The following is a 22,135-nucleotide window of genomic DNA, read 5'->3' as shown; positions in this document are numbered from 1 at the left end:
TTTTGCAGCAGCTGGAGATCCTCAAATTTAACATCCCTGATTTTAAGTCATTTTGTAAATATCTTGTATGTCTTATCGTGTACTAATCTGGAGAGACAGCCTGTATTATACTTCAGAGCTGCATTTACAATTCTCCATGTTCCTAAAGCCGATCCTACAATATATATCAGTTGGCAGAGGTCCTGCTGATCTCTACACACCCACGTAACCCATACGGGCATAGTGACGCTGCCACCAACACCTGCAACAAGGGCAGCAAGAAATGATTGTGGTTTAATCCATAGGCTGGTGTGACAGGTCTTTGTTTTAGTTTTTTTTGTATTTATGGGTCATTTTGCAATTTTTGCTGAATTTGTTTGGGGGAGTTATTAATGTTTTTTGGAAGATGCAGCAGGCACGGAGTCTGGTGTTTTGCCCCTTATTGCCTGGTATTACTCCTCCCATAGATTGTTGTGCAGTGTGTTGGCAGTTTTGTATACGGAGCATCTCGCTCTGTGAATGGTTTTATATTGATTACATTTTCAATTGGATTAGGTATCTATGCTATTTAAACACACAGCGTGTGTCACAGCGCATGTCTTATAAAAGGTATGTGTGTCCCCGAAATGCCACCGAGCATATAGGCACGCCAGTTTTCCACCTCAGTTACTGTCTGACTGGCCTACATGGACTCGCCATTAATGGATATGGCCTTTCGTAAAGTACAGACACTGCATATGGATTTTTTTTTTTTTAAATGATTTAAACTGATGCCGACACCGTGTTATTGGGTCATTGAATGTGCAATATATTTATATTTATATTGGATTTTGCATCATGAAGAAGAGGGTTTAGCTTATTTTGTGTGGCTTCCTAGCTGTTACCATGACAGTAGGGCTGAACTGACCATACCTCCCAGCTCTGAAGCCTGCATAATAGTGAGTGCAGCTCTGGAGTATTATACCGGATATATGTCAGGATCAGTATAAGATAAGTAATATATGTGCAGAATAGTGAGTGCAGCTCTGGAGTATAATACAGGATGTAACTCAGGATCAGTACAGGATAAGTAATGTATGTACACAGTGATTCCACCAGCAGAATAGTGAGTGCAGCTCTGGAGTATAATACAGGATGTAACTCAGGATCAGTACAGGATAAGTAATATATGTACACAGTGATTCCACCAGCAGAATAGTGAGTGCAGCTCTGGATTATAATACAGAATGTAACTCAGGATCAGTACAGGATAAGTAATGTATGTACACAGTGACTCCACTAGCAGAATAGTGAATACAGCTCTGGAGTATAATACAGGATGTCACCCAGGATCAGTACAGGATAAGTAATATATGTGCAGAATAGTGAGTGCAGCTCTGGAGTATAATACAGGATGTAACTCAGGATCAGTACAGGATAAGTAATGTATGTACACAGTGATTCCACCAGCAGAATAGTGAGTGCAGCTCTGGATTATAATACAGAATGTAACTCAGGATCAGTACAGGATAAGTAATGTATGTACACAGTGACTCCACCAGCAGAATAGTGAGTGCAGCTCTGGATTATAATACAGAATGTAACTCAGGATCAGTACAGGATAAGTAATATATGTACACAGTGACTCCACTAGCAGAATAGTGAATACAGCTCTGGAGTATAATACATGATGTCACCCAGGATCAGTACAGGATAAGTAATGTATGTACACAGTGACTCCACCAGCAGAATAGTGAGTGCAGCTCTGGAGTATAATACAGGATGTAACTCAGGATCAGTATAGGATAAGTAATGTATGTACACAGTGACTGCACCAGCAGAATAGTGAGTGCAGCTCTGGAGTATAATACAGGATGTAACTCAGGATCAGTACAGGATAAGTAATGTATGTACACAGTGACTGCACCAGCAGAATAGTGAATACAGCTCTGGAGTATAATACAGGATGTAACTCAGGATCAGTACAGTATAAGTAATGTATGTACACAGTGACTGCACCAGCAGAATAGTGAGTGCAGCTCTGGAGTATAATACAGGATGTAACTCAGGATTAGTACAGGATAAGTAATGTATGTACACAGTGACTGCACCAGCAGAATAGTGAGTGCAGCTCTGGAGTATAATACAGGATGTAACTCAGGATCAGTACAGGATAAGTAATGTATGTACACAGTGACTCCACCAGCAGAATAGTGAGTGCAGCTCTGGAGTATAATACAGGATGTAACTCAGGATCAGTACAGGATAATGTATGTACACAGTGACTGCACCAGCAGAATAGTGAATACAGCTCTGGAGTATAATACAGGATGTAATTCAGGATCAGTACAGGATAAATAATGCGTGTACACAGTGACATTTTGCTTTTTAATAAAGACATTTAATGAAAAATAGTTTGTGTACAAAAATCTTTTAGTTTAATAACAAACACAATTGTACGCATAATAAAAGTAAAAATAAGAAGAAATATATTATGGTAATAAAACATATCCATAAACTGTCATGTGATATACTAAAGGGGTTGTCTCTCTTCAACAAGTGGCATTCATCATGTAGAGGAAGTTACTACAAGGCACTTACTAATGCATTGTGATTGTCCATATTGTCTCCTTTTCTGGCTGGATTAATTTTTCCATCATTTTATACACTGCTCATTTCCATGGTTATGACCACCCTGCAATCCGTCAGTGGTGGTCGTGCTTGCACACTATAGGAAAAAGCACTAGCCTAGGTGTGCTCTCACGGTCCCGGCCACCAGAGAGGCAGGCACTTTTTCCTATAGTGTGCAAGCACGACCACCGATGCTGTATCGCAGGGTGGTCGTAACCATGGAAACAAACCATGTATAAAATGATGGAAAAATGAATCCAGCCAGCAAAGGAGGCAACATGGACAATCACAATACATTAGTAAGAGTCTTGTAGTAACTTTCTCTACATAAAAAAATTTATTTGCTGAAGTGAGACAGACCCTTTAATACAAATGGTGATATTGATATGTATGTGTTCATAGGATCTATAGTTTGTTTAATAAAAAAAAAAAATTGCTATAAAACATGGTGTAATATGATGATACACATTACAAATATCCAGTAAAACATTAGACATTCTATGGCTGAACTCAAGATTTAGTAGATTTAAAGGGTAACTCCATGGGAACTACCTTATCCCCCTGTTGGATTTTGGCTGTATTTTTAGTCACTTGGATATAATTATTGGCTGTTTGTGGGATTCCTGCTGAGCCCGTCCTCTTTTCTCTGCCTGTGTTTGGCCGCACATAAGACTTTTAACCCTATGTGATGCTAAGTTTCCCTTGAGGAAAGAGAGTAAAAAAATAAATAAATAAAAGATCCTGTTGCATCCGTTAGGCTTCGTTCACATCAGCGTTCAGCCTTTCCGTTCTCCTGCTTCATTATAGCAGCAGGAGAACGGAGAGGACGGATTCGGCACATAACTGAGCTGAACGGAGCCAAAGGACCCCAGAGGCTATAATGGGGTCCACTAGGTTTCCGCTCAGAACAAACTCCATCATAGTCTATGGGGTCCTTAGGCTCCGTTCGGCTCAGTTATGTGCTGAATCCGTCCTCTCCGTTCTCCTGCTCTTATAACACAGCTGATCGCTAATGTGAACAAAGCCTTATGCATAGGATTGCATAGGATCCGTTTTTTTTTTTTTTTTACAGGATCCAGTAAAAAAAACTGTTGCTGTATGCAACAGGGTCCGCATCAGTACATGTCCTATTCTTGTTCATTTTGCGGACAAAGATAGATATTGTTTAAACGGATCCGCAAAAAAAAACAATGCCATACGGACATCATTTGTATTTTTTGCCCATCCACAATTTACGGACCACAAAACACATATACGGTCGTGTGAATGTAGCCTTAGGGTGCATTCACATCAACGTTTAGCTTTCCATTCTAATGATCTGTCAGGAGAAGAAAAAAAAAAAAAACGGATCCTGTTGCATTAGTTGTCATCTGTTTGAGCCATTTCCGTCTGAGATCAATTTTTTGGGATGGAAAAAAAAGTACTGCACACAGGACTTTTTTTTTTCCCCATCTAAAAAAATGGATCTCTGACGGAAATGGCTCAAACGGATGACAACTAATGCAACAGGATCAGTTTTTTTATAGGATCCTTTTTTTTTTTTTTTTCTCCTGACAGATCAGTAGAAGAACGGATGGCTAAACATTGATGTGAATGCACCCTAAGGCTACATTCACACGACCGTATATGTGTTTTGTGGTCCGTAAATTGTGGATCGGCAAAAAATACAAATGACGTCCGTATGGCATCGTTTTTTTTTTTTGCGGATCCGTTTAAACAATGCCTATCTTTGTCCGCAAAATGGACAAGAATAGGACATGTTCTATCTTTTTGCGGGGCTACGGAACAGATATACTGATGCAGACCCATTGAAATGAACGGATCCACATCCTGTCCGCCAAAAAAAAAAACGGAACGGACACTACGTTTGTATGAATGTAGCCTAAAGGGGACATTTGGAGGAACAGCTGATGTATGTCGGCTGCTCTCGGCCAGTCCTTCTCTGACGTCCTCTTGACACGTTGATAAACCGTGGCATCAGAAAATTAGGCAAAAACATGGCAAACATGGGATAAACGTGAACAGGCATCTGCTTAGCGGATCTTCGCGTTTAATGCCCTCCATTATTTTCACTACTGACATCCTCTCGCACATATTCAGGGTGTTTTTGATCTGCAGAAAGGACTCTACATGGCGCTTCCTGGAAGAAAAGAGGTGAAATTATTAAGTGATGTCCAACCATGCAGATGCAGCCACCGTAATTTGTATGGCGGGGAATAGCCATATCAGCAATACTCTAAAATACAGTATATTGGCATGATTTCTACGGTCCTACTCATAAATAGAACACGGCATGCGCACAAAACTACTACTAGAAGCTACTTATCGCGAATGGACAGCATCCTAGACTGAATCCTGACCCATTTATCATTTGTCATATGTCATTTATCACCGATCATCTCTGCGTTCAGGAAAAAGCTCAGCATGTTCTATATTGTCCGTATTTTTCATACAGCCTCGGCCACGTAGAAATAAATGGGGCTTGCATGAAAAACAGAAAGCATCTGGATGCAATGCATTTGTCCTGTTGGTTGCCAGGAGATGTTGAGTATTATTCTTTAGTTTTGCTTCTCGCACTTAAAAAAATAAAATAAAAAATAGAAACACTGAACACAGTCACAGACAAAACTGAACCTGTGTGTAAAACCATCAGTCTTTCCGTGAACAGACCCTGACTCATTCCATATCGCTCGTGTGAAAGAGGACTAAGGGCTGTTTCACACGAGCGGATGCCGTGCGTGACATCCGCTCCGTGAATGACAGCAAAGACCCGATGCGGACAGCAGAGGCACGGAGCATTAACTTGATTTATAATGCTCCGTGCCTCTCTGTGATCTCTTTACTACGAAATCACAGTGAGATAAAGTTGTCACCGTGATTTCGTAGTAAAGAGGTCACAGAGAGGCATGGAGTTTGCTGCGGCACTATTTCACAGGTTGCATGCTGGCTATCTTGTGAATGCTCCTACTGTATAATTGGTGTGATGGATGAAAATATACTCCACTATTCCCATAGAGCAGGCATGCTCAACCTGCGGCCCTCCAGCTGTTGCAAAACTACAACTCCCAGCATGCCCGAACAGCCTACAGCTATCAGCCTACAGCAGGGCATTGTGGGAGTTGTAGTTTTACAACAGCTGGAGGGCCGCAGGTTGAGCGTGCCTGCCATAGAGGATAACTCCCATCATTTTGACTCCTTACCTGATATCTGGGTATTCGCTAGTGAGTACACCTACATCGAGTTTAATCGCAGCCAAATCCTGAAGTTGTACAATCTCTGCTATCTTGCGGATGGCACCATTTGCCCATGTGGCTTTGGGCATTTGTGAGTCGCTTAGCTGTAAAATGGTGAATAGAAACGTTAGAATGAGGGATGTTTTTCTTTCTTTTGCACCGATGTGGTGTGTTGATTGGTGCTCGTTTATAGATAGTAATCTGTACCGTATCGGCACCATGTGCAATACGCTGGCAGCCTACTGCTAAGGCTAGGTTCACATCACCATTTCGTTTTTCGTTCTTCTGATGTGTCAGAAGAACGGAAACCAAACAAAAAAAAATAGACCCTTTATTTTGAGCATCCTTTTATGCTAATTTTTCATCTGTTTTAGCCATTTCCGTCTGAGATCTGTTAACTCCCACCATGCCTTTCTGTAGGCTGATTGGAATGATGGGAGTTGTAGTTTTGCAACAGCTGGAGGGCCGCAGGTTGAGCATGCCTGTTCTAGACGGAAGAAAAAGTACTTTCAAAGTTTGCCCTGGGGCCCATAGAACTCTAGTTGCGCCACTAGGTAAAATGTTTTATTGTGTATGGCGGACACATTTTGTTTTTCTATAGAAGGGGTTAGCAGGCCTTGGTAACAGTTGCAAGGTGGGGCTGCTCCACCTATCCCCTCTGAGGAGGGGTTAATATTCTGTGAGAGAGGAGCAGATGGAGAAAATTCAGCAAGCTTTGGGAAATAGAGTGGTTAGAGCCTAACGGCAGCCTCTGAGGAAGAAAGGTGACCTGTTTGGAGGAGAGGTGCATGAGCACAAGACTGTGGAGGTCTTTTTTTTTTTTTTTTTTTTTAACTCCATAGCACCCTTGTCTGGGAGACTACTGTAGAGGCAGATTGGCTATCGGCTACAGGACTACACTCCTCAGCTAGGCAAAAGAGGGACGGTGAGAGAGAGGAAAGAAGAGAAATATAACATCTGGCCTGTTAAAAACCTCTACAGCCCTAAGGGTTCTTTTACACGGACAGATGGTCGGGAACGTAGCAGATAATCAGCGGAGGTGACTGCTGACCTATGGGGACATGCAAATGATATAGCGATCGCTTGTTCCTATTGAAAATGATTATTCCTGCGCAGAATTGTTTGGACAGAAAAATCTGCTGCGCAGGAACAATGATTTTCAATGCTGATGTTTGCTCGTTCATCAGGCACAGGCAGATTATTGGGAACGAGTGGTTATTCAGACGCTCGTCCCTGATAATTGACCACGTAAATGTTCCATGTAAAAGAACCCCAAGAACTGTGGGATAATAAGAAGGGTACCTAGTCTTGTGAGACCGTGCATAATAATAACTGGGGTTTTATTTTGGGAGTGCATATATCTACACTTTGCCACAATGGACTTAGTAAAGAACTGTTCATCTGTTAAAGGGTTTGTCCAATTTCGGATACTGATGAGAATAGGTCATCAATATAAGAAACCAGTCAGCCCCTTTTAAACTGTCCTCATCGTTGTGGGTCGTCAACTGCTCCACAGCCCTTGGCTACCTGCATTACACACCACATTCACCAACATCAAGGACTTTCCATACCACCAATACCAGGGTGCCCCAATACCAGGGTGTGCCCTAAGGGGAAATAAGGGTGCGTCATGTACGGTACTTTCATCATCTCCATGTTTAGAGATGTTCTGGTGACATACTAGGATTTTTCATGCCACGTGAAAGATGTGATCACCTGATGAGAGAGTGCGATGTTTACCAACTTTGCAGTTTGTAAATTTGGGACAGATGGGCTCCGCCCATGGGAATGCACCTAGAACTAAGCAGGGGGCTTACATAAACCTCACCCATTTTTTTGTCCAGCAAAAAATGGCCATAGGGAGAGAAAGGTGCTCATAGGGTGAGTATGTCAAATAAACAGTGTCCTCCAGACAAAGGTGGGTTTAATTAAACTCGCCTGTTCTGGGTGCACCAATATTGGGCGCAACCACAATGAAGGCCAACTGGGAAAAGTTAACTGGTTGGTGCTGCCAATTGAGTCCGAAATCTCCTTAGGCGGGAGCCAGACCGCCAACCGGGTGAACAATAGTATTGAAGCTCCACTGGACCATGAAAGTCAAGTGGGCATGTGGACATAAGGCGAAGGATCACAACCAGGTGTTGAATGTCATGATATTTATTGGAAGATTCTTCCAATAAATATCATGACATTCAACACCTGGTTGTGATCCTGCGCCTTATGTCCACACGCCCACTTGACTTCCATGGTCCAGTGGAGCTTCAGTACTATTTTTTTTGTCCAGGACAGCAGAAATTTGGCTGCAATCGGTTTTAAAATTGTGCTGCATCGTGTGAACCTAGCCTTACAAGACTGGCCTCAGAGACTCCAAAGTCTGGGGTTGGCTTCAGCTGCGCCATTGGTGTCCATTATGGTGTAAGAGCCTGGGACCACTGGAGGATCCTCTGGTGGCCTAGTCCAGCACTAAATGTTCTTTCCTCCTTCTTCTTTTGACTATCTTTTTGGCACATCCATGGCCCTTACCACCTTCATCCCAGACAATACATAGAGGAGCAGTATCTACCCAACCCAACACACAGGCATTTACAGTAATCTTGATTGACAACCATTATGACCACCACTACATCTCCAGGGGATGTCACACAGTTATCCATCACCACACTACTTACATGATCAGTACAGAAGTGATGGAGGAGATCCGCGGTTCTGTGCATTTGAGCAGCCAGAGCCTTCTGTTCATCCACATCACATTGCCTAATATCCTTCATGTTTGTTAGATATTCAATGACCAGATGCATATGGACCTTGCCAGCCATCACCTATGGAGATCACAGATGATTAGATTCTGTGATTATTTGATCATTGGGATTTATATTGTTGTCTGAGCGCCCTCCTGATGGATATTTACGTTTTTGTTTTAAACCCATCTGCATAGGCATAAATTAAAAAGGGTTGTCCAGGATTTTTTTTTCTAGTTTTGCACCCAAGCCTGGAATACAGTGGAGAAATGCATACTCGCCAGCAGAATGAGCACAGAGCAGCACAGAGCAGCAGGGAGCAGGTGAGTGAGGATTTCACCACAGGTATTCCCTACTGGACATTCCCTTAAAGGGCATCTGTCAGCAGTTTTGTACCTGTGACACTGGCTGACCTGTTACATGTGCTCTTGGCAGCTGAAGGCATCTGTGCTGGTCCCATGTTCATATGTGCCCGCATTGCTGAGAAAAATGATATAATATATGCAAATGATCTGGCCTCTTACCTGGCGGCATGAAGCAGATAACGTGGTGACGGAGGATACATATTCACGGGAGGTGGTAATAATTTCGGACATGATTTTCTCACTCTTCAATCCCTTTGTCCGGCTGATCCTTCTGAAACAAGGCTGAACAAAGAAAATTTTCTTCATGGATGGTCATTGTCAGGGGCCGATTGGCCATAGACCTTACAGGGAAATTTCCCGGTGGGCCGATGCCCAGGGGGCCACCTGAGCCCTCCTCACGGCAAGCCAGTGGAAGACCCAAATGTTAGTGGTAAGATCCAATTCTCTTTGAAAACACCACAAAAAATGTACGCCAAGGTGCACTTTTTCAGAGTTTTTTTTACTCGTTAAAAAAAAGCCAGAAAAATTGGTGTGAACACTCCCATTCAAGAAATAAAACATTCTCATTCACTGGGGAAGGAAACAGAAACTTTACCTGGTGTCTACCTTTTCGGCCGCAGGTTTACAAATTCCTGGGTAGTTCTTCTGGTATCCAAGATGGCCGCCACGCTTCTCGGACTACCTGATGCCTGCTATTCATTTGGTAGTCCAAGACACTTCCTGCTGCCCTTGGATTGGCCAGTACTGCTTATGTGAATAACGGTGACCAATCTGAGGTCGTGTCTTAGGGGTTGCCACCTTTCCCAACAAAAGTTTACAAGGGGGTGTGGGGCTTAACATGGGTTGTTATTTGACACTCATGGTTTGATCATATCTTGAATTGTGTGCCTTTTTTTCTTAATGTATTGATATCATATATTTTTTCCCCTGGTTCGAGACCCAGCAAAGACGGAATAAAAGTTAAATACACAAGGGCGTCCCCCAGGCATACTTAGGGGGGGGGGGAACTCCCCCCAAGCCATATATGGATTCGGAGCAGGGACTCCTAAGCCATATATGGACTCGGAGCAGGGACTCCTAAGCCATATATGGATTCGGAGCAGGGACTCCTAAGCCATATATGGACTCGGAGCAGGGACTCCTAAGCCATATATGGACTCGGAGCAGGGACTCCTAAGCCATATATGGACTCGGAGCAGGGACTCCTAAGCCATATATGGACTCGGAGCAGGGACTCCTAAGCCATATATGGACTCGGAGCAGGGACTCCTAAGCCATATATGGACTCGGAGCAGGGACTCCTAAGCCATATATGGACTCGGAGCAGGGACTCCTAAGCCATATATGGACTCGGAGCAGGGACTCCTAAGCCATATATGGACTCGGAGCAGGGACTCCTAAGCCATATATGGACTCGGAGCAGGGACTCCTAAGCCATATATGGACTCGGAGCAGGGACTCCTAAGCCATATATGGACTCGGAGCAGGGACTCCTAAGCCATATATGGACTCGGAGCAGGGACTCCTAAGCCATATATGGACTCGGAGCAGGGACTCCCTGTCACCGCCAGTTCTGTGAGAAGATCTGGCAGACTTTTTTCTCTACCTTTTGTATGATGTTCTTTGTTTTGGTTTCACTTTCTCATCTCCTTTCCTTCTGTCAGGTGTCACTTATTTTGACTAATCGTCTTCCTTTATAATCCCTCCCATACTGTCTCACTTTGCAGTTTATACTACTTCCTGGATGAGGTGTTCCCTGCTGGAGGCTGCTTCTGCTGTTTGTACAGATAAGTCTTTTACTTTATTCTGTTTCCTTGTTGGCTTGATTCTAGGTGACCCTGACTCCATCCGTATTAAGTGCAGGACGCCGGTGGTTGTGTCCCCTCACTATTATAGGGTTTTCAGGTGTCACACAGTATTAGGTACATGGGCATGCAATCTTCTACCATACAGACCCTTGCATGTGCATAGCAGTCAGGGAGAGCTCTTAGGGTTTTATAGGGCTCGCCTATGAGCTCCTTAGTTTGGTTTCAAGCCAGACGCTAGTTTATTTATATGTTCCAGCTATCTGCTAACTTCATCCGTGACACTCCCAAGCAGTGCAGAGCAGAGAAAATTTGGGCAAGTCAATGGGCTGGTTAAAAAAAAAAGTACTGGTACCGGCAGTCTGAGTAAAATAACAGCTAGGCCAGTGGAATTCTCGCCAGGTGGCAACTCTGCCATTGCTGGATAAGCAGGAAGTGTCTTGGGCTACCAAATGCAGAGAGAGAGAGAGAGAGAGAGAGTGCATCAGGGAGTCTGAGAAATGGTTGGCCATCTTGGAGGACAGAGGAGGAACCTTGGGTACTAGTGGATCTGCAACCAAAAAGATGAAAAGGAGGTCACCATATAAGTGCTCAGTTCGTTCCTCAGTCAAAGTGCATTATTTTTGTCTTGAATCTGAGTATTGCTTATTGGGAAAAGGCATGGCTTGCTCCATCCCATGCAACGTTACAGAGGCGTTCTATCCTAGAAGCACTGAGAAAGTACAGTACATCATCAAGTCACCTTACATAAGGGGTAATGTAAAAATTGCAAAGGGCTCCACAGACACCCCAACAGTGGGCAACCGAAGAGTCTAATTGAAGGTCCTGGGGACAGCGGACCTTGGAGTGATAGTTGTGTTAGTGTAAGTCAACTCCAGGAGAAGCTGCCATTTTGAATTTTGAGATGCAGCCTGAAAACATGGACAGTGAGGAGAAGAATTCTCTGAGGTACAGTGCGGAAAGACCTAGAGTAGTATGTCTTTGTCTTTGATACTTACTTGAATTTCTTGAAAAAAATTATTCAGGAGGACGCTGAAGCCTTGATCTTCTATCTCACTAAGGATAGTATAGATTTTCTTCTTCATGTCTTCTCCAACACTTGTGCGCTCAATAAAGACTCTGGTATGACAAAATATATAAACAGACCAACCTATTGGGGCTTATAATTCGTCTCATGAGGCAGAGCGCCCTCTGACAACAACCCAGTGCATGCATCAAAATATGTTGTCGGCATCCTCACCTGAAATGGTTGCAGCAGTTGAGGTTGGCAATGATGATGTCCATAAAATGCGGCTTTGATTTGTTCTTATTGCAATGTTTGTAAATTGAGCTTTTATATCTAAACACAAAGTTACAACGTATCTGAGGATGATGAGAGTAGTTCTGCGACAGTAGCATGTTATCAACCCTTTATTTCTGCCTCTTATAATTGTTCTTTGCCCATGCGTTGGGTCTGGGTTGGTGGCTCAGCCCCAATCATGCAAAAGCTGCAGTACCAGACACTGTCCATGAGCAAGGGTGGCGCCGTCCGAAAGGAAGCAGACTCGCAATGTTCTGAGGATGTCCTTTAAACTAATATCCGGATCTGAGTACTTTTGTAATTGCATGTATTTAAAAAATTTGCATAGCCAGTGAGATATTAAATAAAATGTATCTGTATAGCGCCACCTGCTGCTTGTTCTTTTCCTTATTTTTTTATCCATCTCACTGAGCTGGTCGAACACACTTAGTTTAAATCTTCTACTGTCACCAACTGTATCTTCTGTTAGAAGCTATGGCAGTTACAGGGAAAGAGCAACAGCAGAAAGGACACACCCCCTGAGCTGTCAGCTTAAAATACATGTAGTAACAATTGGAGCAATGAATGTGGAGATCTCTGGATCCATGTGAGGTGCAGGGCTGGTTCTAGCTTTGTTAGAAAGAGATTATCATGTACTATGTGATGTCTGATTTTCATTTTTAACATCAATCATGGCATAACCCCTTTAAGGCCCCTTTCACACGGGGCGAGTATTCCGCGCGGGTGCAATGTGTGAGTTGAACGCATTGCACCCGCACTGAATCCTGACCCATTAATTTCTATGGGGCTGTTCACATGAGCGTTGGTTTTCACACAGCACTTCTGCGTTGCATGTAAATCGCAGCATGCTCTATATTGTGCGATTTCCACGCAACGCAGGCCCCATAGAAGTGAATGGGGCTGCGTGAAAATCGCAAGCATCCACAAGCAAGTGTGGATGCGGTGTGATTTTTACGCACGGTTGCTGGGAGACGATCGGGATGGAGACCCGATCATTATTATTTTCCCTTATAACCATTTCCCATAAGGGAAAATAATAGCATTCTGAATACAGAATGCATAGTACAATAGCGCTGGAGGGGTTAAAAAAAATAAAAAATCATTTAACTCACCTTAATCCACTTGCTCGCGCAGCCGGCATCTCTTCTGTCTTCTTTGCTGATTGCAGGAAAAGGACCTGTGGTGACGTCACTCCGGTCATCACATGATCCATCACCATGGTAAAAGATCATGTGATGGACCATGTGATGACCGGAGTGACGTCACCACAGGTCCTTTTCCTGCAATCAGCAAAGAAGAAGACAGAAGAGATGCCGGCTGCGCGAGCAAGTGGATTAAGGTGAGTTAAATGACTTAATTTTTTTTAACCCCTCCAGCACTATTATACTATGCATTCTGTATTCAGAATGCTATTATTTTCCCTTATAACCATGTTATAAGGGAAAATAATACAATCTACACAACCCCGATCCCAAGCCCGAACTTCTGTGAAGAACTTCGGGTTTGGGTACCAAACATGCCGATTTTTCTCACGCGCGTGCAAAACACATTACAATGTTTTGCACGCGCAAGGAAAAATTGCGCATTTTCCCGCAACGCACACGCCTCTTATCCGGGCCAAAAATAGACACCCGTGTGAAAGAAGCCTAAGAGGTTGCCCAGGAATTTACCAGTGATAACCCTCAGGCCATTAGTACCTGATCAGTGGGAGTCTGACATCCCTCACCAACACTCCCCTTACCCCTAGTCATTGATGGCTTATCCTGAAGATGGGCCATCAATAGTTAAATCCTAGACACCCCCTTTAATGTATATTTGTGGTTGTCCAGTGTATAGACACAGGAGCTTATGGTAGAGCTCCCACTTTTACCTCTGGAGGAATTCAAGGAATACATTTGCCAGAATCGGTGTCAACTTGCTTGCAAAATTTTCAGATATTGCTTCAGCTGCTTTGATGTTGCCGTCATACATCTGTTAGGGAAGAGTTCACAAATAGTGTTGATGTTTTTTTTTTCCTGTGGTGTTTTTTATTTTTGCACCAGTTCAAGATGTTGGCGGAACAGCTATAGGTAATATGAAGTGCAGGACACACAAACGTTGTTTTTTTTCTACTAGCGTTTTTGTTTATTAGGTAGCATTTTTTGGGCGTCTGTCTTTTTTTTTTTTTTTTTTTTTTTTGGGGGGGGGAGGGTTGTGTTGTTTTTTTTGTTTGTTTATTTTTTTGACATGTTTAAAAAATGACAGTACAAAAACACCCTGAAAGCAGCATGCAGTATGGGAAACATTGTGAGCAGTTTCTACTGGTGTTAGGGCTCATGCACACGGCCGTTGTGTGGCCGTTCAGTGCATTAGGGACCGCAATTAGCGTAGACAGATCCAGACCCATTCAACTTGAATGGGTCCGTGATCTGTCTGCACCGGAGGAGGCACGTACAGTAAACCCACGGAAGCACTCAGCAGTGCTTCTATGGACTTCCGATCTGTGCCTCCGTACCGCATCTCCCGAATGGCGGACCCATTAAAGTGAATGTGCGGGATGCACACGGCCAGTGCCCGTGTATTGCGGACCTGCCGTATGTGGCTTTGGCCATGGGCCCTTAAGGAGAGATAGTACCCCCACCAATTTTTTTTTATAATAAATAAATAAATTGTGGGGCCCAATGTATACAATGCTCACTGCTATGGTCATATGTGTAGATCTAACTTGAATCTGCAATAGGCCCCCAACTACGACATATCCTTTATAGTACTAGTCTCCTGGTATAAAATTAGAAGGACTTTTAGGGCCCCTTCGGTCTTCAGGTCCCACGTGTGGCTGCAATCTCTGCATGTTGTATTGTCGCATCCCTATATTTGGCTCCCCTCCAGGTTCTAAGGCCACGTCCCTGTTTTTAGTTGCAGTGCCCCCTATAGCTACTCTCCCCCAGGCTTCTTTGCACCCTTTTTGGTTGCAACTATGCCTATAGCTGTAAGCTGCAGACAGAAACCATTACATCATGATGGCCGAGATTACATTTGAATATGATTTTCTACCTGAAGGATGTCTTCAGATAAGGCAGAAGGAAAAACTGATTCCAACATGTCTGGTGGCTGTCCCTCCTTCCACTGGTCCTCTTCCCTTCTTAAAGTTTTGGTCATCAATTGCTCAAGTTGTTCCTTTGTTTAAAAAAAGAAAAGTTGTTAATGTAATACCACACACAACCTGAGGACAGGTGTGGTGCTGTTTTTGTAAGAAAACAGACATGTTTTTCTAGTGAAAAAGTGCTGCAATACCCTTCACCGCCACTACCAAGTTTACGAAGCTGTGCCCATTCAAACAGCTGTTCATTTGGGGGTGCCAGGAGTCGGACCCCCAATGATCTGATATTAATGAAATTTTAAAGTAGCACTAGCTGAAATTTTTTTATTCTCTAACCTGTTAGAATGGTACATGATGTAATCTGTAGTGAAGGTAATCTTCTTACCAGTGACTGTATTTGAGAGTTATAACCTCCCTTCTGGTCCTCAGCTGTGTCGTGTGACCAACACTCTGATCTCTAACAGACACAGGACAGGAAGTCCGTTACCTCTCTATTCATTCCTATGAGACTGACATTGCGGCTCCCATAGGAATACATGGAGAAACTGGCTTCCTGTCCACACATAGGATGCAGTCAGTGTTATTTGGAAAGTTAGAGTACTGGTCACATGACACAGCTGAGGATCAGAAGGGAGGTTATAACTCACAAATACAGTCGCTGGTAAGAAGATTATAATCACTACAGAATACATCATGCACCTTTCTAACAGGTCAGAGAATAAAGGATAGGTCATTAATATTACAGTCCTAGAAAACTAAGGAAATCTGTCAATAGGTGTTTCATTTCTCTGCAGCGCCACCACAGGCGAAATTAAGCATTACATTATGTCCATTCAAATCAGTGGGCTATTTATGTAATACAGGACAGGCCTGGTCCTCCACAGCGTTCACCACTCTGGCAAAGAGATGAAGATCCTGAACAGAGGGCCCATCTGTCTACTCGGATGTCTACAGTGGAAATCTGGACAACCCCTTTAACGTTCATTAACAAAAAATTTCTTACAATGTACAGTACATGAAATGAACTCACCTTTTGATCAAGTATATACATCTTTTCAAGATGGCAGACCTTTTCTGAAGGTAGGAGTTCCTCCAGTTGAGCGACATTTATGTGATTGGTCAGAACTGGATCTCTCAGGATGCTGCTGGGGAAAGAAGCCATGACCGATATTAGAAGGTCTATCTTCCTTTGCTCACCACATGAAATCACTCCCACGAGCTGACCAATGACCACCCAAAGCATTGCAACGGACAATACTGACAGGAGAAGGACAACCCAAAATGCGTCAAGGCGCCTGCTAATATATTATGAGATCAGCCCCGATGTCCTCCTTTCAAAAGTCCTCCCCCTCTTGAGTGTGCTTTGAAGTAGCGTCTCTGGAAGCTCCCAGGTTGAAATCTTTAACAGGGCCCCCGCACCTACCAGGTACCATTTATAATGCTGGTGTGGTGGAGTACACCAGAGCCAGGCTGCAACTCCTACCTTTGCACCCCCTAGAGCTAAGAAGATCACTTTGGTTGGGTTCCCCTTTAAAATTGCAATTGATGCTCCTGTCTAGTTCCAAGAAATGACCAACTCTGAGATGTCTTCCTCCTTCTCCCTGGTCCCTAGTGATAAGTATTGGGAACTTACTTAGGATAGCTGCTTTGGGCGAAGCTCAGCAGGGCGTGGATCTCATTGATGTACAGCTCATACTCCGTAATCAGGCTTAGTACAGACCGGAGCTTCTGGTGATACTGTAGAGCGTATGTATTAACTACATCAAAGTCCTCTGGGTAATGAGGTTTCAGATTTTTTATGACATGGGTTAGACCGCTCTTCATAGTCTTTCCCAGAGTGGCTAATACCTCCCCCAAACAAGGATTTTCCACTTCCCTTGAAAATTTTGGCAAACTATCAACCTGTTCAGTGACTGAGGAGGCAACGCACGCTTCCCATTTGGTTTTCCATGACCCCTGTGGTATTGAGTCTTTATGTTCCCGCTCCTCGATGTCCTCTATAACTTGTATAGCCTCTTTAAGCTGATTTCCACCCTCACTAGAAATTGAATCTTTAATCATTCCGAAAGCACGTTGCTTCAAGGTCATGTAAAGTGCCTCAACCACTTCTCTGCTCTTGTTGTCTGTGGACCAACCACTGTAGAGCCTCTGCGCCATGTTGATCCATTCTTCTAGTTCCTCCTGAAAAGTTTCGTCCTCGTCATTTTCCTCAATATCTGGAAAATAATATCCTGACTGGGATTTAGCAGCTTCAGTTTTGGTGTGTATTTGTATATCTACCATTACCAGAAACAGCGCCACTTTTGTCCGTAGGCTGTCTCTGGAATTGCAGCTCTTGTACATGACTGTAATAGGGCTGCATTCTAAACAGGGCTGCCATAGAGGTTCATGAGCCCCGTGTAATGCAGCAGCACAAAATAAGTAATATGTCATTACAAAACTGATTGATTCTACTGTATATATCAACTTTAGAATGGTGTTCAAAGCTGGACACGCCCTTTTAAATAGCATAATGAAATGTGGAGTAGATAACTTCTTTTTCTGGCCACTAAATCAGATTCTATAAGGCCTCTTTCACACAGGTGTCGTGGATGAGGGCCGGATGCGATGCAGGTGCGTTCAGGGAAAATCATGCGAGTAGGCACGCAATTTCAGTCAGTTTTGACTGCGATTGCGTTACATTGTTACGTTTTTTCCACGCAAGTGCAATGCGTTTTGTGAGAAAAAACTGAATGTGGTACCCTGACCCGAACCCGGACTTCTTCACTGAAGTTCAGGTTTGGGTTAGGTGTTCTGTAGATTTTATTATTTTACATTATAACATGGTTATAATGTAAAATAATAGCATTCTTAAGTATAATGTCAATTAAAAACATAACTCTCCTCATCCACTTGATCGCGCAGCCGGGATCCTCTTCTTTGTTCTTCTTGAAGGACCTGCAAAAGGACCTTCGCTGACGTCATTCCACTCACCACATGGTGAGCGCGGTGACGTCAGCGCAGGTCCTGCTGAATTAAGATAGAAGGACCTTCAGCCAAAGTCCTTTTGTAGGTCCTTTAAGCAGAACAAAGAAAAGGATCCCGGATGCGCGATCAGGATGAGGTGAGTTATGTTTTTATTATTTTTTTAACCCTCAATTGACATTATACTTAGCATTCTGTATTAAATAATACATCTGGGTCATACATCCCTCATCTCCTTAGCAACCATGCGTGCGGTTGCGATGCGATTTTCACGCAGCCCCATTCATTTCTATGGGGCCTGCGTTGCGTGAAAAACGCAGAATATAGAGCATGCTGCGATTTATTACGTGATGCGTGAAAAACATTGCTACTGTACACAGCCCCATTGAAATAAATAGGTCAGGATTCAGTGCAGGTGCAATGCGTTCACCTCACGCACCTGCGTGGAATATTCACTCGTGTGAAAGGGGCCTGAGAGATGTCCCCCAGCTTTCCCAGACTCCTGAACAGTGATGGCCAGTTTGCATTGTTCGCCCGCGAACACATGCGGGCTGCCATCTTTTCTCACAAGTCTGGCGAGGCACAGGTAAGCCCCTACCTGTGCCTGTGCCGCAAGCCGGTCTGAAACCAATTACGGTCACCGGGAGCAGGCAGTTCCGAGAACAGCCGCCGGGGGCCTTCATCGGGCTGTTCTCGGAACTGCCTGCTCCCAGTGACCGCATTTGTTTCAGACCGGCTCGCGGCACATATGCGGGCTGCCATATTTTCTCACAAGTCCGGTGAGGCACAAGTAAGCCCTTACCTGTGCCTCACCAGACTTGTGAGAAAAGATGGCAGCCCGCATATGTTCGCGAACGAACAATGCGAACTGACCATCACTGCTCCTGAATGCCAAATTTTGCTTTTCTGGGCTGTGGGAAAGCTAAGTGACAGCCCCTGTGGAAGCTGTAAGAGTAAGGCCTCATGCACACGACTGTTGTTTTGGTCCGCATCCGAGCCCCAGTTTTTGCGGCTCGGATGCGGACCCATTCACTTGACTAGGGTCCGTGTGCCCCGCAAAAAAAAATTATAACATGTCCCGTTTTGCGGACAAGAATAGGCATTTCTACAATGGGCCGCCTGTTCCGTTCCGCAGGCGGCTTTGTCTTTTTGTGGATCCGCGGTTTGCGGACCGCAAAAAACTGAACTGTCATGTGCATGAGGCCTAACAAGTACAAAACTTCGTACCATAGCAGTGAAGCCAATATCGTTGCAATATCTTTAGAGGTAACTATAAGGCTCCTTATGTACAAGAATTGTGCAGTAAAAAAAAAACACGAGAAATTTTTATTTTTTACAGCTTTTTTTTGTGGCATTTTTCCATGCTTTTCTCTGCACACAGCGTGTCTCGCTTTCAGTTTTCTTCATGACCTTTTTCCCCTATTGAGAGCACCATGTATCAATACAAAAAAAATAAAAGCATAGCAGCATGTTGCATTTTTTTAAAAAAAAGAAACACAAAAGAAAAAAAAAACTAAAAAGCAACAAAAAAACAAACAAAAAAAATTCTCATACACCTTCAACTAACATCTGGAGCTAGCATTATTACCACCAAAAATAAGCACCAAAACAACAAGTGCAAAAAAAAAAAAAAAAGCCACTAAAAATACAAAAGTGCAGAAAATGGCAGCAGAAAGCGATGTATGAAAGCAGCCAGTTACTGATATGACGACTTACCAGTGAGGTCTGTGGAATCTATATCAGGGAGCAATGGGGGCGTCGCATTATCAAGCGATTTCTCTTTATTGTGGAATATCTTCGTTCCAAGGTCTGTTAACATGAAATAATTAATTATGAAAATAATTAATAAAATAAAAATACTACAATAATAATAGGAGTAGTATTAATACTGTTACATTACCTTTCACTAGGTGTTTGGATTTATTGATGAGCTTTCCACATTTTAAATTCAACTTCTTTTTCCACCTCTTTTTCTCTTTTTTATTTTCTTTCCCATTCTGTTCATTTTTATTATCAGGATCGTTTTTTCTATTTTCCCCATTCAGCTCGTCTTTGTCTTCTGGCATCTTGTTAGGTAATTTTTCTCTCTGGCATGGCAAAAGGATCTAATCTGTTTTTGCTATATATACTTTACAAAAACAGGTAAAGTTTACTATTATAGGAATGGACTAAATCTTAGACTTTGTTATATACTGTATTCATAATCAAAAACTGCTAATATAATAGTTGGATACACAGAGGCATAAATAGAAACCTATAGTTGCATCCATGGATAGATATCTGCATGCACACCTACCTGCAGATGGATAGATACATAGATAGGAATGCTATAATAATGTAAAAATAATATAATATATAACATAAAAATCTAATACCTAATAGACTTACCTCTGCACTTCTAGCATTGAAATTGAGACTAAGCTGTGTGCAGACGACTGCAGGGATACTGATATTGAGGTCACACCCACTGCTCGCCCTCCCACCGCCTCTCCTGTTAAGTATAATCGGAGGCTCCTATTATGGGAAACGCATTGATTTCATGACCAGGACTGACCATAGGTTAGATGCCGCCCTCTGCCAAAGTTTCTATTGGTGCCCACCCCATCATCATAAAATAAAAAAATAAAAAACACAGGTATTCTACAGAGTCACACTCCTAATACAGAGAACGTGTCCCTTTCTGGACTGTTATTACGTAATAAGCACCACTTGATGGAAGAAGAATTTTGGTGCATCTCAGCAGCTTTGTGTTCCAGAAGCTGGAAACTATGCCAGCTAGGAGGACGTGCACTGGCCGGGTTTGGGGTGGCCACACCGCAATTCTGTGTCCCCCAGACACCGTTGAGGTGTCGCCACGTGTTGCTGCTCTCCGAAAGTGATGGTGAGACATGGTGCACCCTAGGAGGAAGTAGGTCCAGAGAGTCGGAGTCTGCAGTAGACCGGTGTGCTTCTTTACTGGAGGAACTCCAATGCCAAACAATGCAGGTGAGGCCAGTGGTGTAATTAGAAATGACTGGGCCCCACAGCAAACTTTTGAAAGGGCCGTCCCATCTACTTTTTCCTAACCCCTATCTCCCATGCAACCCTTACTCCTGTGGCTAGTCAAGATCGCTCTCTCAGACGGGGCCTGGCAGTCGCTCCAAACGTTACCTACAGTGTCACTGTATATAATGTCAGTGTATAATACTGTTGACAATAAAATCTTTTAGTCCTCCTCCTGGGTCGGAACCTTCTGTTTGGGCCCCAAAGCAGTAGAGATATCGCGAACATAAAATTTTCCGTTCGCGAACGGCAAACGCGAATTTCCGCCAAATGTTCGCAAACGTGCGAACCGCAATAGACTTCAATAGGAAGGCGAATTTGAAAAAGCCACAGGGACTCTTTGTGGCCACATTAGTGATGGAAAAGTTGTTTCAAGGGGACCAACACCTGGACTGTGGCATGCCGGAGGGGGACCCATGGCAAAACTCCCATGGAAAATTACGCAGTTCACGCAGAGTGTGGCAAGTTGAATTCGCATTGCGATTTCAACTTTCTCAAATCCGACAGTACATTCTAGCATGGAGTCGTTCCCATGGTGATGGGGATGCTCCATGAGCAAGGAAGTCGGCAGAAGTTCTGTTGAAATCGCAATGCGATTTATAGAACTTGAATTAATCGCATTGCGATTTCAACTTAGAGCTTCTGCCGACTTCCGTGCTCATGGAGCGTCCCCCATCACCATGGGAACGGCTCCATGCTAGAATGTACTGGTGGATTTGAGAAAGTTGTAATCGCAATGCGATTAATTCAAGTTCTATAAATCGCATTGCGAATTCAACTTAGAGCTGCTGGGTTCCTAATGGTTGTATTGCTAGAATATAACGAAGATTGAGAATATAGTGCTGTATTCGTTATATTCGTCAGTTCTAGCAATGCAACCATTAGGAACTTAGCTTGAATTCGCAATGCGATTGATATAACCTGTATTAGTCGCATTGCGATTACAACTCTGTGACACTGCAGCTTCAGAATTAATCTAAGACGGATGCTGTCCTTGCTTTTTGATAGGCGGAGGGAGGG

At 43.4% G+C, this 22,135-nt stretch overlaps 1 protein-coding gene across 1 annotated transcript; it reads right to left on the bottom strand.

Moving 5' to 3' along the window:
- Positions 1-4,354: 4,354 nt before the first annotated feature.
- LOC122921757 (tumor necrosis factor alpha-induced protein 2-like) lies at positions 4,355-20,546 on the bottom strand. The gene is made up of 13 exons (XM_044271982.1): positions 20,462-20,546; positions 19,974-20,160; positions 19,790-19,882; positions 16,743-17,325; positions 16,140-16,254; positions 15,064-15,186; positions 13,901-14,001; positions 11,971-12,069; positions 11,729-11,849; positions 9,085-9,207; positions 8,492-8,641; positions 5,790-5,926; positions 4,355-4,729 (listed from the first exon to the last, which is right to left on the bottom strand). Exons 2-13 carry the CDS (start codon positions 20,137-20,139, stop codon positions 4,567-4,569), a joined length of 1,974 nt encoding a protein of 657 aa, XP_044127917.1. The 5' UTR covers positions 20,140-20,160; positions 20,462-20,546; the 3' UTR covers positions 4,355-4,566.
- Between the last annotated feature and the right edge of the window lie 1,589 nt (positions 20,547-22,135).

Source organism: Bufo gargarizans, chromosome 11 (genome assembly GCF_014858855.1).
Source record: "Bufo gargarizans isolate SCDJY-AF-19 chromosome 11, ASM1485885v1, whole genome shotgun sequence".
NCBI lineage: Eukaryota > Metazoa > Chordata > Amphibia > Anura > Bufonidae > Bufo > Bufo gargarizans.
This window is presented reverse-complemented; position numbering and strand designations above follow the sequence as displayed.